General features: G+C 39.2%; 1 protein-coding gene across 1 annotated transcript in view; it reads right to left on the bottom strand.

Annotated features, from left to right (window-relative positions):
• The window catches only part of SLC9A9 (solute carrier family 9 member A9), a 1,902,281-nt gene that overhangs the window by 1,236,483 nt on the left and 651,527 nt on the right, over window positions 1-14,271 (bottom strand). Inside the window, exon 8 of the mRNA XM_053710011.1 lies at window positions 12,412-12,517. Within this exon, the coding sequence (XP_053565986.1) occupies window positions 12,412-12,517 (106 nt within the window). The remainder of the gene's footprint in view (window positions 1-12,411; window positions 12,518-14,271) is intronic.

Genomic DNA, 14,271 nt, shown 5'->3' with positions numbered 1-14,271 from the left:
CAAAACTCTCCGAGCTAAAGAGATAGCAATAAGAAACAAAACCTTCAAAGATAGCAACTTAATATCTATGGAATGCATTGGCTCAAATGGAGCCTGCTGCAAAACTTGAAGAACAAGGTTAAGGCTCCAAGGAGGAGCAACAGGTTTAAACACAGGCCTGATTCTGACCAATGCCTGACAAAAAGATTGAACATCTGTCACATCCGCCAGATGCTTATGTAAAAAAATAGATAATGCAGAAATCTGACCTTTCAGAGAACTGACTGACAACTCTTTCTCCAGACTTTCCTGGACAAAGGACAATCCTGACCCTACTCCAAGAGTAGCCCTTTGATTCACACCAATATTGGTATTTACGCCATACCTTATGGTAAATCTTTCGAGTGACTGGCAGGATCATGGTCTAAATGACCGACTCAGAAAACCCACGCTTAGCCTGAACTAAGCATTCAATCTCCAAGCAGTCAGCTTCAGAAAAACGAGATTTGGATGGAGGAATAGATCCTGAGTTAAAAGGTCCTTCCTCAGAGGCAACCTCCAAGGTGGCAGAGATTACATCTTCACTAGGTCTGCATACCAGATCCTGCGAGGCCATGCACGAGCTATTAGAATAACCAACGCTCTCTCCTGTTTGATACGAGCAATGACTCGTGGAAGGAGCGCAAACGGAGGAAACAGATAAGCTAGACCGAAAACCCAAGGAACCGCCAGAGCATCTATCAGAGCAGCCTACGGATCTCTTGACCTTGAACTGTACCTTGAAAGCTTGGTGTTCTGATGAGACTCCATCAGGCCCAACTCTGGCACCCCCACTTGAGGATTAACCTGGAGAACACCTCCGGATGGAGAGCCCACTCCCCCTCCCCGGGATGAAATGTTTGTCTGCTCAGAAAATCCGCCTCCCAGTTGTCAACTCCTGGAATGTGGATGGCAGATAGACAACAATTGTGAGCTTAATCCCACTGACTAATCCGTGCCACCTCCTTCATGGCTAAGGAACTCCAAGTTCATCCCTGGTGGTTAATATAAACCACTGAGGTTATGTTGTTCGATTGAAACCTGATAAACCGGGCTAAGGACAATTGAGGCCAAGCCATCAGAGCATTGTAAATCTCTCTCAACATCAAGATGTTTATGGGAAAGCAGACTGCTCCTGAGTCCATAGTCCCTGTGCCTTTAAAGAGTCCCAAGCTGCTCCCAGGCTGGCGTCCGTGGTCACGATCACCCAGGAAGGGTCTCCGAAAGTAAGTGCCCTGAGATACATGCTCCTGAGAAAGCCACCACAGGAGACAGTCTCTTGCCGACTGGTCTAAATCCATCCTCTGAGACAGATCCGAATGGTCTCTGTTCCATTGTCTGAGCATGCATAATTGCAGAGATCTCAAATGGAATTGAGCAAAGGGAATGATGTCCATGGAAGCGACCATCAGACCAATTACCTCCATACATTGAGCCACTGATGGTCAAACAGAAGACTGTAGAGAGAGGCAACAGGAAAGAACTTTGGATTTTCTGACCTCCGTCAGAAAATTTTTCATAGATAGGGAATCTATGATAGTCCCTAAGAAAACCGGCCTTGTAGCTGGTACAAGGGAACTCTTCTCCAGATTCACTTTCCATCTGTGGGAACGTAGAAAAGACAACAAGATATCTGTATGAGAGTTTGCTTGTTGAAAAGAAGGCGCCGGAACCAATATGTCATCCAGGTAGGGTGCCACTGCTATTCCCTGAGACTTGACCACTGCCAAGAGAGCCCCAGAACCTTACAGAAAATTCTGGGAGCTGTGGCAAGGCCAAACAGAAGAGCCACAAACTGAAAGTGCATGTCTAGAAAAGTGAATCTAAGGAATTTGTGATGATCCCAGTGGATAGGAACATGAAGATACATGTCATTCAGGTTATGGTTGTCATGAACTGACCCTATTTGTTTCCATTTGAAGGACAATACCCTTAGAAATTTGTTGAGACACTTCAGGTCTAAAATGGGTAAAAAATTTGCCTCTTTTTTTGGGAACCACAAACAGATTTTAATAAATCCTAGACCCTGTTCCCTTAGTGGAACTGAGACAATCACTCCAGGGAGATCTGGGACATCCTATATCAAGGCTTGACAAAACAGGGAAAGTCTGCCTCCCACTTTATCCGATCCTGGACCGAGGGTAGACCCTTCATACTGACTTAGACTCAGCTGAGGGTTTCTTAGATTGCTTCCTCTTGATCCAAGACTGATTGGGTTTCCAAGAGGACTTGGACTGCTCCTGCTTGGAAGAGGGAGAGGAAGACTTTTGACCCTTGAAGTTATAAAAGGAACGAAAATTACTTTGACGTCCTTTACTTCTGTTCTTCTTGTCTTGTGGTAGAAAAAAACCTTTTCCACCTGTAATATCAGAAATTATTTCTGCTAGACCAGGTCCAAACAAGGTTTTACCCTTGTAAGGGAGCGCCAGAAGCTTGGACTTGGAGGTAACATCAACTGACCAAGATTTTAGCCACAGAGCCCTGCGGGCTAAGACAGTGAATCCAGACATCTTGGCTCCTAGTCTAATAACTTGCATGTTAGCATCAGAAATAAAGGAATTGGCTTAGTTGAGAGCCTTAATCCTATCTTGGATCTCCTCCAACGGAATCTCTACAAAAAAACTGACTCAGACAAGGCGTCCCACCAATAAGATGCCGCACTTGCTACTGTGGCAATGCAAACTGCAGGTTACCATTGAAGACCTTGATGAACATACATCTTCTTCAAATAAACCTCCAGCTTTTTGTCCATGGGATCCTTAAAGGGACAGTCTACACCAGAATTGTTATTGTTTTAAAAGATAGATAATCCCTTTATTACCCATTTCCCAGTTTTGCATAACTAACACATTTATAATAATATACTTTTAACCTCTGTGATTATCTTGTATCTAAGCCTCTGCAAACTGCCCCTTTTTTCAGTTCTTTGACAGACTTGCAGTCTAGCCAATCAGTGCCTGCTCCCAGATAACTTCTCGTGCACGAGCACAGTGTTATCTATATGAAATACGTGAACTAACACCCTCTAGTGGTGAAAAACTGTTAAAATGCAATCTGAAAGAGGTGGGCTTCAAGGTCTAAGAAATTAGCATATGAACCTCCTAGGTTAAGCTTTCAACTAAGAATACCAAGAGAACAAAGCAAAATTGGTGATAAAAGTAAATTGGAAAATTGTTTAAAATTACATGCTCTACTGTGGGGAGAACCGGCACACCAACACACATATGGTGGGACTGCCCTAGGCTGGGTCGATGTACTTAGCCACATGGAACTAGTCTTGGGGAAAACTGTACAAAATAGTCCAAAGACACTGCTATACCTATCTCTACCTAAACTGGCCTGCAAGGCGGAACGGGCATTGCTATTGATTATGCTGAATGGGGCCAAACTCTTGATCCCAAAACACTGGAAATCCAGAGTCACACCAACCTTAGTTGAATGGCAAAAGCAAGTGGACACACTGTTACACTTAGAAAGATACCACCATACTCAACAGGGAACTGTAGATACGCATGAGATGATGCTAGAGCAGCACATAGGCAAAGAATAGTGTAGGATACTACAGCTGATAGCACTGACTACTGACGCCCCCCCCAACCCCCCCCCCCTTTTTTACCTCCCCTTTTGAATCATCCGTCAGCGAGATTCAAACAATGCCAAGTAGCAAGGTTACTGAGGGTGTACGATCTGTTAAATGTGTTCCACTACATGCAGTGGACAGGTTTCTGCCCATCTTTTCTTGGACTCTATGCTTCATATCCCAACCAGGAATGGTTGTAGAACATCAGAAATTGTGCGCCATTGGACTTTTGGGACTCTAATCATAAAAGTGCACTGAGAACTGTGCTATGAACCCTTAGAACTTCATTTGCAGTGTGGGAGGTGTGCATATAATTATGCCTCTGGGGATTCAAGGAGGATTGATCTCTGTGTGTGTATTATAATTTGAAACGTTACGTTCTTATGATTTTGTATTTGGATGTCCTCATTGGAAAAAATCAAAAAACATGTAATTATTTGATTATCTTTAATAAAGCTCTTTAAAAAAAAAAAAAATTACTTGCAGGACTGAAGGTTTTATTATCTAGCAAAGTGCAGTTGTTCTCTCTTCTATGTCGGGAAAACTACAGAATATTGGAAAACTTTAGGACATAGAACATGAAGAGATAACCTCTAGCATTGCTATACACGTTATGCTATATCATAATTTATTCACCAATGATTTTAAGGCGATAGGAATTGAAAGAGTCCAATTGTGAATTAGGGGGTGTGTATTTGGACCAATTCCTGTTGCAATGAGAAAGTAGATGGGTTTTTAACCTAGAGACCTTGGTTCCCAATGGACTGAATGAGGAGTTAAACCTCAGTAAATTACTATGATATGGCTAATGTATTGCCATGTAGAACATAAGGTGGTGTTTTAATTAGTTACCATAAAGCATACAATATTTACAGTCTAGTGTTATGGGAATAACCATGATAAAAGGGCCAATTGAGAAACTTCTATCTCATTTACAACTGTGAAACTTGTGAACTTGATTTTTACTTTGCTCCATGTCCACTGAGGTGTATTCCTTAATGTACTTGTGAAAATGTATATATCAATATTCAATTCACTTTTAACGTGGTATTAATCACAGTGAATAAAAATTAACAGTGGTGTAAAAAAATAAAAAAAAATAAAAAAAAAATGTCATGCTCTATCTGAATCAAGAAAGTTTATTTTGGCCTACACTGTCCCTTTAAAAGAACAGCTATCTTCAATAGGGATCATAGTTCTCTTGGTCAGAGTAGAAATAGCCCCTTCTACCTTAGGCACCGTGTGCCATGAATCTTTAGTGGAGTCAGCAACAGGAAACATATTTTTAAAGATGGGAGACAAGGGGAAAGGTATCCCTGGCTTTTCCCAATCCTGTGAAATATTCTCCGTCACACAGTCTGGTAAAGGAAACACTTCCACAGAGGAAGGAACATCATAGTATTTATTAAGTTTACTAGATTTCTTAGGGTTGACAACAACAGGAGTATCGGAGTCGTCCAAAGTAGCTAATACCTCCTTTAGCAGTACAGGAAGGTGTTCAAGCTTAAATCTGACGTTTACTTCTTCAGCATCAGATAAAGGAATTATACTGTCCAAATCTGAGATTTCACCCACAGAAGCTACTAAGGTATCCTCCTCCTCAGACTTATGAAAGAGAGCAACCTGCATAGTCATAGACAGAACAGACACCTTACAATTTGATTTTTTTTTAGATTTCCTCTAACGCTTCCTTAACATGGGAAAAGCAGATAAAGCCGCTGATACCGCAGAGGATACATGAGCAGCAAAATCTGATGGCAAATAAACTCCTCCAGGAGGCTGAGAGGAACTGCAGGGCACTGTATGTGACACTAGCATGGGACGTTTAAGGAGAAAGCTGTGGCATTGCCTGAACAGCATCATTCTGAGAGACATTAGCTCAGAAATAAGAAGTTATCTTTACATTTCAATGTCTTTTTTAAACATGAGGAACAAAATTGCATAGGTAAAACAATTACCTCTAGACACAATACACATTTATTTATTTGAACAGACTTCTGCTCCATATCCAAGAAGACATGATCCCTCAAAATAGTTGGAATGACACTAATGTTAAAATGACTCTGTCACTTTAAAAACGAAATTTCTCCCAGAAAATCAAACTTCAGATTTTTTAAAACCTTTAAAGACAATCTCTACACCCCAGATAGACTGAGGTGCCCTACATGACCTCTCTGAGGAAAGTTTTAGAAACGGCTGAGCACAAACCGCCGCTCCGCTCATAGACTATGAAACGGAAGCGCAGCGAATCACGTGATCGGCCAAAGAGAAACTGTGCCACACGTTCAAAAGCATGCGTTACTCAATACAGCCAAATTGAACCGTAGGCAAACTGTCAGTAAGCGTATCACACTAAATAAATGCTTATAACTCTACGGTCCTTGCAAGAAACACTCTCAAAATAAACTGATAGTACAGCCTCACCAAGTTCTAATTGTCAATATGAGCCACAAAGTAAAAATATATAATAAGGTAATCCTCCCCACACATTGAAAGAGATTAACCTCTTAATCTCTGTCACATAAGAAGTGCCTGCATCCTGCCAAGGTAAATCCTTAATCAAGGATAAATGTGTCCCATTAAAATATTGCAGCCATATTCAGTGAAGTGCAAGTCTCCAGAACCTAGAAGACAAAAGCACTTACCTGCAAATCCAGCTGTCCGGAAGGAAGACAGCTCACAAGGCGTGAAAGGACACATACTCCTTACAAAGACCTGTAGAAAAAAGAAAGAACAAAGTAACCAACTCTGGCTTTCTATAACAAGGCCAGCAAAATGTTAGGAAACAAAGTAAGGACCACCTCACAACTTCCTAACTGCTTAAAAGCCACCACTACTCTACTGAAGAGATTGACATGGACTCACACAAAAAGACAATACAAAAGAACCGAATTTCAAATGAGTGGTAGAATATTTTTTTTGTCTTGACAAATAGCAAAGTTAGTTCAATTTTTCTTCCTCCCTGCATCATTTGGACAGTCATTAGCCAATCAATAAATGCATATGCATGTATGTACAGGGAGTTCAGAATTATTAGGCAAGTGGTATTTTTGATTATTAATTTTATTATTGAACAACAACCATGTCTCAATGAACCCAAAAAACTCATTAATATCAAAGCTGAATAGTTTTTGAAGTAGTTTTTAGTTTGTTTTTAGTTATAGCTATTTTAAGGGGGATATCTGTGTGTGCAGGTGGACTATTACTGTGCATATTATTAGGCAACTTAACAAAAAACAAATATATACCCATTTCAATTATTTATTTTTACCAGTGAAACCAATATAACATCTCAACATTCACAAATATACATTTCTGACATTCAAAAACAAAACAAAAACAAATCAGTGACCAATATAGCCACCTTTCTTTGCAAGGACACTCAAAAGCCTGCCATCCATGGATTCTGTCAGTGTTTGATCTGTTCACCATCAACATTGCGTGCAGCAGCAACCACAGCCTCCAGACACTGTTCAGAGAGGTGTACTGTTTTCCCTCCTTGTAAATCTCACATTTGATGATGGACCACAGGTTCTCAATGGGGTTCAGATCAGGTGAACAAGGAGGCCATGTCATTAGATTTTCTTCTTTTATACCCTTTCTTGCCAGCCACGCTGTGGAGTACTTGGACGCATGTGATGGAGCATTGTCCTGCATGAAAATCATGTTTTTCTTGAAGGATGCAGACTTCTTCCTGTACCACTGCTTGAAGAAGGTATCTTCCAGAAACTGGCAGTAGGACTGGGAGTTGAGCTTGACTCCATCCTCAAACCCGAAAAGGCCCCACAAGCTCATCTTTGATGATACCAGCCCAAACCAGTACTCCACCTCCACCTTGCTGGCGTCTGAGTCGGACTGGAGCTCTCTGCCCTTTACCAATCCAGCCACGGCCCATCCATCTGGCCCATCAAGACTCACTCTCATTTCATCAGTCCATAAACCTTAGAAAAATCAGTCTTGAGATATTTCTTGGCCCAGTCTTGACGTTTCAGCTTGTGTGTCTTGTTCAGTGTGGTCGTCTTTCAGCCTTTCTTACCTTGGCCATGTCTCTGAGTATTGCACACCTTGTGCTTTTGGGCACTCCAGTGATGTTGCAGCTCTGAAATATGGGCCAAACTGGTGGCAAGTGGCATCTTGGCAGCTGCACGCTTGACTTTTCTAAGTTCATGGGCAGTTATTTTGCGCCTTGGTTTTTCCACACGCTTCTTGCGACCCTGTTGACTATTTTTGAATGAAACGCTTGATTGTTCGATGATCACGCTTCAGAAGCTTTGCAATTTTAAGAGTGCTGCATCCCTCTGCAAGATATCTCACTATTTTTACTTTTCTGAGCCTGTCAAGTCCTTCTTTTGACCCATTTTTGCCAAAGGAAAGGAAGTTGCCTAATAATTATGCACACCTGATATAGGGTGTTGATGTCATTAGACCACACCCTTCTCATTACAGAGATGCACATCACCTATATGCTTAATTGGTAGTAGGCTTTCAAGCCTATACAGCTTGGAGTTAAGACAACATGCATAAAGAGGATGATGTGGGTCAAAATACTAATTTGCCTAATAATTCTGCACTCCCTGTATATACTGTGCATTCTTGCACATGCTCAAAAGGAGCTGATGCCTCGGAAAGTGTGCATATAAAAAATAAAGGCCCTTACTATTACCTTGCCTAGAGGTTGAGCTGAAGATATTATAATATAATAAAAACACACAATGGGGTACATTTATCAAGTAGTGAATGCTGCTTATTCCGTGTGAGCCTTCAGACTGCTGCTCCCTAACTCGTCCGCCACCTCTGAGGCGGACTGCAATCATCCTGATCAGATATGATTGGGATGATTGACACCCCCTTCTGGCAGCTGATTGGCCATGAATGTATAGAGGGCAGCATTGCACAAGCATTTCACTAGAAATGCTTGTGCAATGTTAAATGCAGACAGCGTATGCTGTCGGCATTTAGTGATGCAGGGCGGACATGATTCGAAATAGCTAATCATGTCCACCGGGGTATGATAAATCTACCCCAAAATATCTTCCTGTGTCACCAAAGCATTACATGGCAGCACAAATACAAAAAGAAAACACTTTTACTCGCTTTTGTCACTGTTATGCTACATGTGCAGTTTACTGATGTTTTATGACAGTTCTGTATGAACCCTAAATGTTAACAACTAGAATAGATCAATAACAAAAGGGATGTACCATATGTGCTGCACCACAGGAATTCCACTAGTTTCAGTTGCTTTGTTCTATTTAATGCATTCAGATGGATAATTATAAACACGAGAGCTGGAAATGGAAAACATGAAGTTTCAAATTTGGACAAAAACCCTTGTAATTCAAATTTTCAACCTCTTGTTGCTAAGTGACTGAGCTAGGTGTGAAATGTTTCACTATGTTTGTTTCAAACATTGAATGTTCACTACATTCTTTCATTTGAATGGACAATGAATTGTGTATTTAAGATCCATTGTAAATATGTAAGTAAATGAAGAAGAATCAGCATTCCAATCTGTTCCTTCATATCTTTGTCTCATAGATGTACTGTATATTAAAAGCTGTGCAAGGTTGAAAAAATTAACATCTGAATGTCATGATAAATTCCATTGCTATTATGTCTCAGAGACTGATTTCAGTATAAGAGAATCAACTTTTGAATGCTATGCTACATACATCTGATTGATATGTTTTTATAGACTTACAATCATATTAGGTGTCAAGAAACCCAATTCACTAAGCCATAGGAATTTATTTTTTCCACACTTAATTCAATGTAGTGAGGCAGTATGTTTTAGATCATTTTTGGTCAGGTGAAGAATTTTTACAAACAAATGTTGTAGATTCCAAACTTTTTTATTTTCTCTTTCATTATCATAAAAATTGGATTTTTATTTATTTTATCAAAGCAATTACAATATTACAGAGTCAAGCACATTATAGATTGTTAACTGTCACCATATTTGATCTTGAATTTCTCACAATGGCACCAGGAATGTCCGATAATGAATGCTGATCACAGAAAATCAAAATGGGTTATGGAGTTGATGTGTGTTTGTGAAATTAGACAGAGTGGTGTTTCTGAAAATTGTTAAACAATCTGAATGTAAATTGTATACTGGAATGGTGGGCATACTGGGCATGTTTGCTTAATGATGTTTTTAAAACTTTAATATTTCAAAAGTATCTTTTTTAATTATTTCCAATAACTTATTAAGAAAATCTGACTTTCCTATTTTGGCGAGATTTTCCTCTAAAATCACGAACAACACTGCAGGAAATTAATTTCCATAAAAAGAAAGTGGTTCATTTTAAAATATTCCCCAAATTTCTAAACCTCACGGTAGAGAACGAGGTTTCTCTTTGCCAAAGTTCTATTATCGTAAGAAAATAGTGATTTGAGGTTCTAGATACTATAAATTAAAATTTTTAAAAATATGATTTTTGTGACGTGTATTTTCTGTAAAAACCCAAACAAAATATCTTGGTCATCAAAACAAGACTCAGGGGCATATTTATCAAGCTCCGTATGGAGCTTGATGCCCGTGTTTCTGGCGAGCCTTCAGGCTCACCAGAAACAGAAGTTATGAAGCAGCGGTCTAAAGACTGCTGCTCCATAACCTGTCTGCCTGCTCTGAGATGGCGGACAGAAATCAACCCGATCGAATATGATCGGGTTGATTGACACCCCCTGCTAGCGGCTGATTGGCTGCAAATCTGCAGGGAACAGCATTGCACCAGCAGTTCACCAGAACTGCTGGTGCAATGATAAATGCAGACAGAGTATGCTGTCTGCATTTATCGATGTGCAGCAGACATGATCCGCAATATCGGATCATGTCCGTTTGCACCATATTAAATAGGCCCCATGCAGTTTGTCAAATCCCAATCATAAATATGCAATTACTGATAGAAATCCTGTTTAAGAAGACAAAATTATTGTAACTTATAAACACTAAAATGTGAGTATAAAATAAAAGCAGACAGCACGAACACTTAATATTATTACATATATGTTAATGTCTCTCCTAACCACTACCAAGTGACTATACTGTAGTGGTGAATATATGTTTAATGAATCTAGACCATATGTTCATATTCATATATACACTTCTAACATGGCGGCTGTGGCCATTTTATAGTGTGTTTGCCTTGGAATACAGGCAAATATGTTAAAGAGGCCAGTTTTGTGCTTCATCAAAAATCTGTTAAATTCAATGTGACCATTTTGTTGTTGAAATATAGTGCAAGTAGTGTGAGTTTATACTTCATCTATACATATATAGACATTACAAACTGTCCCTTTATACCTGCTAACAGTAAGATTTCTGTCTGCACTTTTTGCAATTCAGAGGTATTAAAAAAGCTTGGTCGAAGTCCTAAAAGACAAAGGAGAGGCGCCTCATGTGCAGACCAAAGCAATAAGGTGCATATTAAGAAGTTGTACAAATGAACACTCACAATTGAGATGGGCACAAGAAGTGCCTAACAGGCAAGTCGGAGCTTTAGAGCCACCCGACTGACTCACTACCGTCACAAAAGTCCCAATCCAACACAGAGCGAATCCCACCGGAAAGGAGCTCGATAATCCGTGATTCAGGATATTAGGTCTGCAGAGAAAAAGGTTAATGTTGCAGTGACAATGGAGAGGATCAGACAATGAGAGGCAGAATAGGAGCTGCGCTAAACTTGAAATCCTCCTGGCAGAGACTTGGTTACTGAGCCGGCTCAATAAGTGAGCCTGTGCCAGGAGGATTTCAAGTATAGTGCAGCTCCTATTCTTCCTCTCATTGTCTGATCTCTCCATTTTCACTGCAACATTACACTTTTTCTCTGCAGACCTAATATCCTGAATCACAGATTGTCAAGCTCCTTTGACTGGCCGGTTCCTGTGATGGTTTTGCGATTCACCTGTGAATGCCGTACTTTGCCTTGAGCCTGTGACGTACCGGTGGGATTGGCTCCATGTTGGATTAGGACTTCTGTGATGGTAGTAAGTCAGTCGAGCAGCTCTGAAGCTTCGACTTGCCTGTTAGGCACTTATTGTGCCCATCTCAATTGTAAGTGTTCATTTGTACAACTTCTTGATATGCACCTTATTGCTTTGGTCTGCACCATGAGGTGCCTCTCCTTTGTCTTTAGGACTACGAACACCGATTTTCCTTTGTTTGGGAGTGCGGCCGACTTCATTTGAACACTATTCATTGTTGGGACTATACATCCCTTGCTGACTTATATATATATATATATATATATATATATATATATATATACACACACACATTATTTGTATGTGTATATAACTATATCACTTTATTATCGCTGATATTTTGGCTAAGTTTGTAGCAATTATCACTATTTAGCACGTATCACCTCATACACGTGGATTACTCTAGAGCATCTTTCAACATTGCTTTGGCAATATTTTCACTCTATCTTAAAAAAGCTTAGTGTTTCTCTTTCATATGTATAATATCAGCAATATGCAAGCTTGTGCTATCTGTCACTTAGGTGGGCCTGCTAATTGTTGGAATTTGTTCTAAGATAGTCCTGAAAGAAATCAAATTTATCAAATAAATTTAATTATTTTATGCAAGTATAATATGCAGGCTGCAATCAGTGTCAAATATAGCCCCTTTGCTATACAACTTTTATAAAACTCATATGATAAGCTAGGGGCAAACACTTTTACATACATACCTTTTTCATATACATTTTTGTCTCAATTTATACTTATTGAAACTCATAATTAATTGTTATTTTAAATGCTCCAACTTATAATTAGCACGTGTATGTTATCTTCCATTTAGATCTTACCTGTGAGTCCAGCAGCTTCTGCAGAGAGAAACGCACTCCATGAGAGGAGGAAAAATAGCCCTGTCTCCAGCATAGGGAACTCGCACAGCTTGGTAAACTTTGTCAAGTAACAAACAGTTATTAAGGAAAACAAATTTGAGGGACAGATATCATTCAAAAAATGTCTAACTTTCCTCTAACAAGCTCAAGTGGGATTCAAATGTACAAAGGAAATGAGAAATGTTTACAAGGCTATATAAAGGGTTGTTTTAGGTCATATGATATACACATATTGACAGTATAAAGTGAATGCTGTAATGAATGCAAAATAAATAAATAAATAAAACAAATCCATAAATAGTTAAAAAAAAAAAAACTGTCAGGCCTTTGGGCAACAAGAAAAAGGAAAATAGATCAATTATAAAACTGCAAAATATAAAGGTTTATGATGATGGGTGTATGCTAAATGCCTAATTCTGCATGTTAATGTATCAGTCACAATTTTGCTGCATCCACAAACATATATACTCTTTGGCGCTAAGCATTTCTGGATGTGTTGTGCCCTTTACCAATGTCTGTGTATATGTAAGGCAAAACCACAATACATTTGGTTTCAAAACCCTTCCCTAAAGTCAGCCAAAGGTGACATTGTTATTTATTTCAGCTGTAGCCTCTTTCTGAAAGATAAAGAGTATTAGCTCTTCTGGCAAGGTGCTAACTATTAGTGTTAGGACCATTTGCCGTTTTGGTTGTGTCTGTAGGGTATTTCTATGTAAATTGGCCAATTTTTATTACTAGAACAATATCAATCATCAATAATGAGTAATAATATCTTTATAATGGGGAACAGTGAAAAACTTTTTCAGTAGATACCACGGATGTTCAGAGATTACTATCTCAATCTGCTTTACTTAGAGGGGCATAAGTCATGTCAGTTGAAAGAGGAAAACAATTACACTATTTAAAATAATGTGTGGGACTCTATCTGCCTCCAAGAAACCCAAAGAAGACAATGAGGCCCTAATTTCTAATGAGTATTTTGGAGAAATCCTGCCTTTCCAAAGTGGTGTCAATCCCATGAAAATTGTAGGTGATTATCTTTAAAATAGCAGTAATCTACCCAAAGCCTGAATATAGCCTGAACAGAAAACTCATAGAACCACTTACATCAAATAGGGTATCATCCTAGAAATATCTCATGCCCTTCTAGGTAGAAATCAATTACTAAATATGATTAGAACTGTAAATCACTTAGGTACTTTAATGGTGTTTTGGTTCTAAAAGAAGACTCTTGTGGCCCCATTTTGAAAGATGACAGTACCATCTTTCAACTAAGGGTCAAATGGGTGATCACCAGGTCAATATTAATAACCTATTAGATCGCTAAGAATATTAAAAATGATGAAGGGTGATACCCCTCTCTCCCCCAAACACACAGAGGGATAGCAGAACCTTTATTAGAAAAAGTCAAGCTTCTTCTTTCAAATGTGTCCATTCAGCTGTCAGGTTATTGTCATGATGATTACAAATGTTTCACAGCCCTAGTCCTGTTTTTAGAGCCCGGTGAAAACAATCTTATCACCTCTAACCATATAAGTAGAATATTTGAAAGAAGAAGGTGCCATCTTTTAAATAGGGAAATTTTTATGTTCATATACTGTAGCTGTCATGTGATCCTCATTGAAACAAATTACTTCTGCTACCAATGCCTAGCTTTGTTTTGTTGTTTGTGACATGGCTCATAGATCCTTGTTTCTATCAGCAAATATATATTTGGGTATCCTAGAAAATCAGAGAAGTGGCTAAGTGTAAAAAGCGTGTGGAGATCTACACAGGATAATCTGAGTGTTATGTTTGGTGGAATTTTTTCCACTATGCAAT

Source organism: Bombina bombina, chromosome 4 (assembly GCF_027579735.1).
Source record: "Bombina bombina isolate aBomBom1 chromosome 4, aBomBom1.pri, whole genome shotgun sequence".
Lineage (NCBI taxonomy): Eukaryota > Metazoa > Chordata > Amphibia > Anura > Bombinatoridae > Bombina > Bombina bombina.
This window is presented reverse-complemented; position numbering and strand designations above follow the sequence as displayed.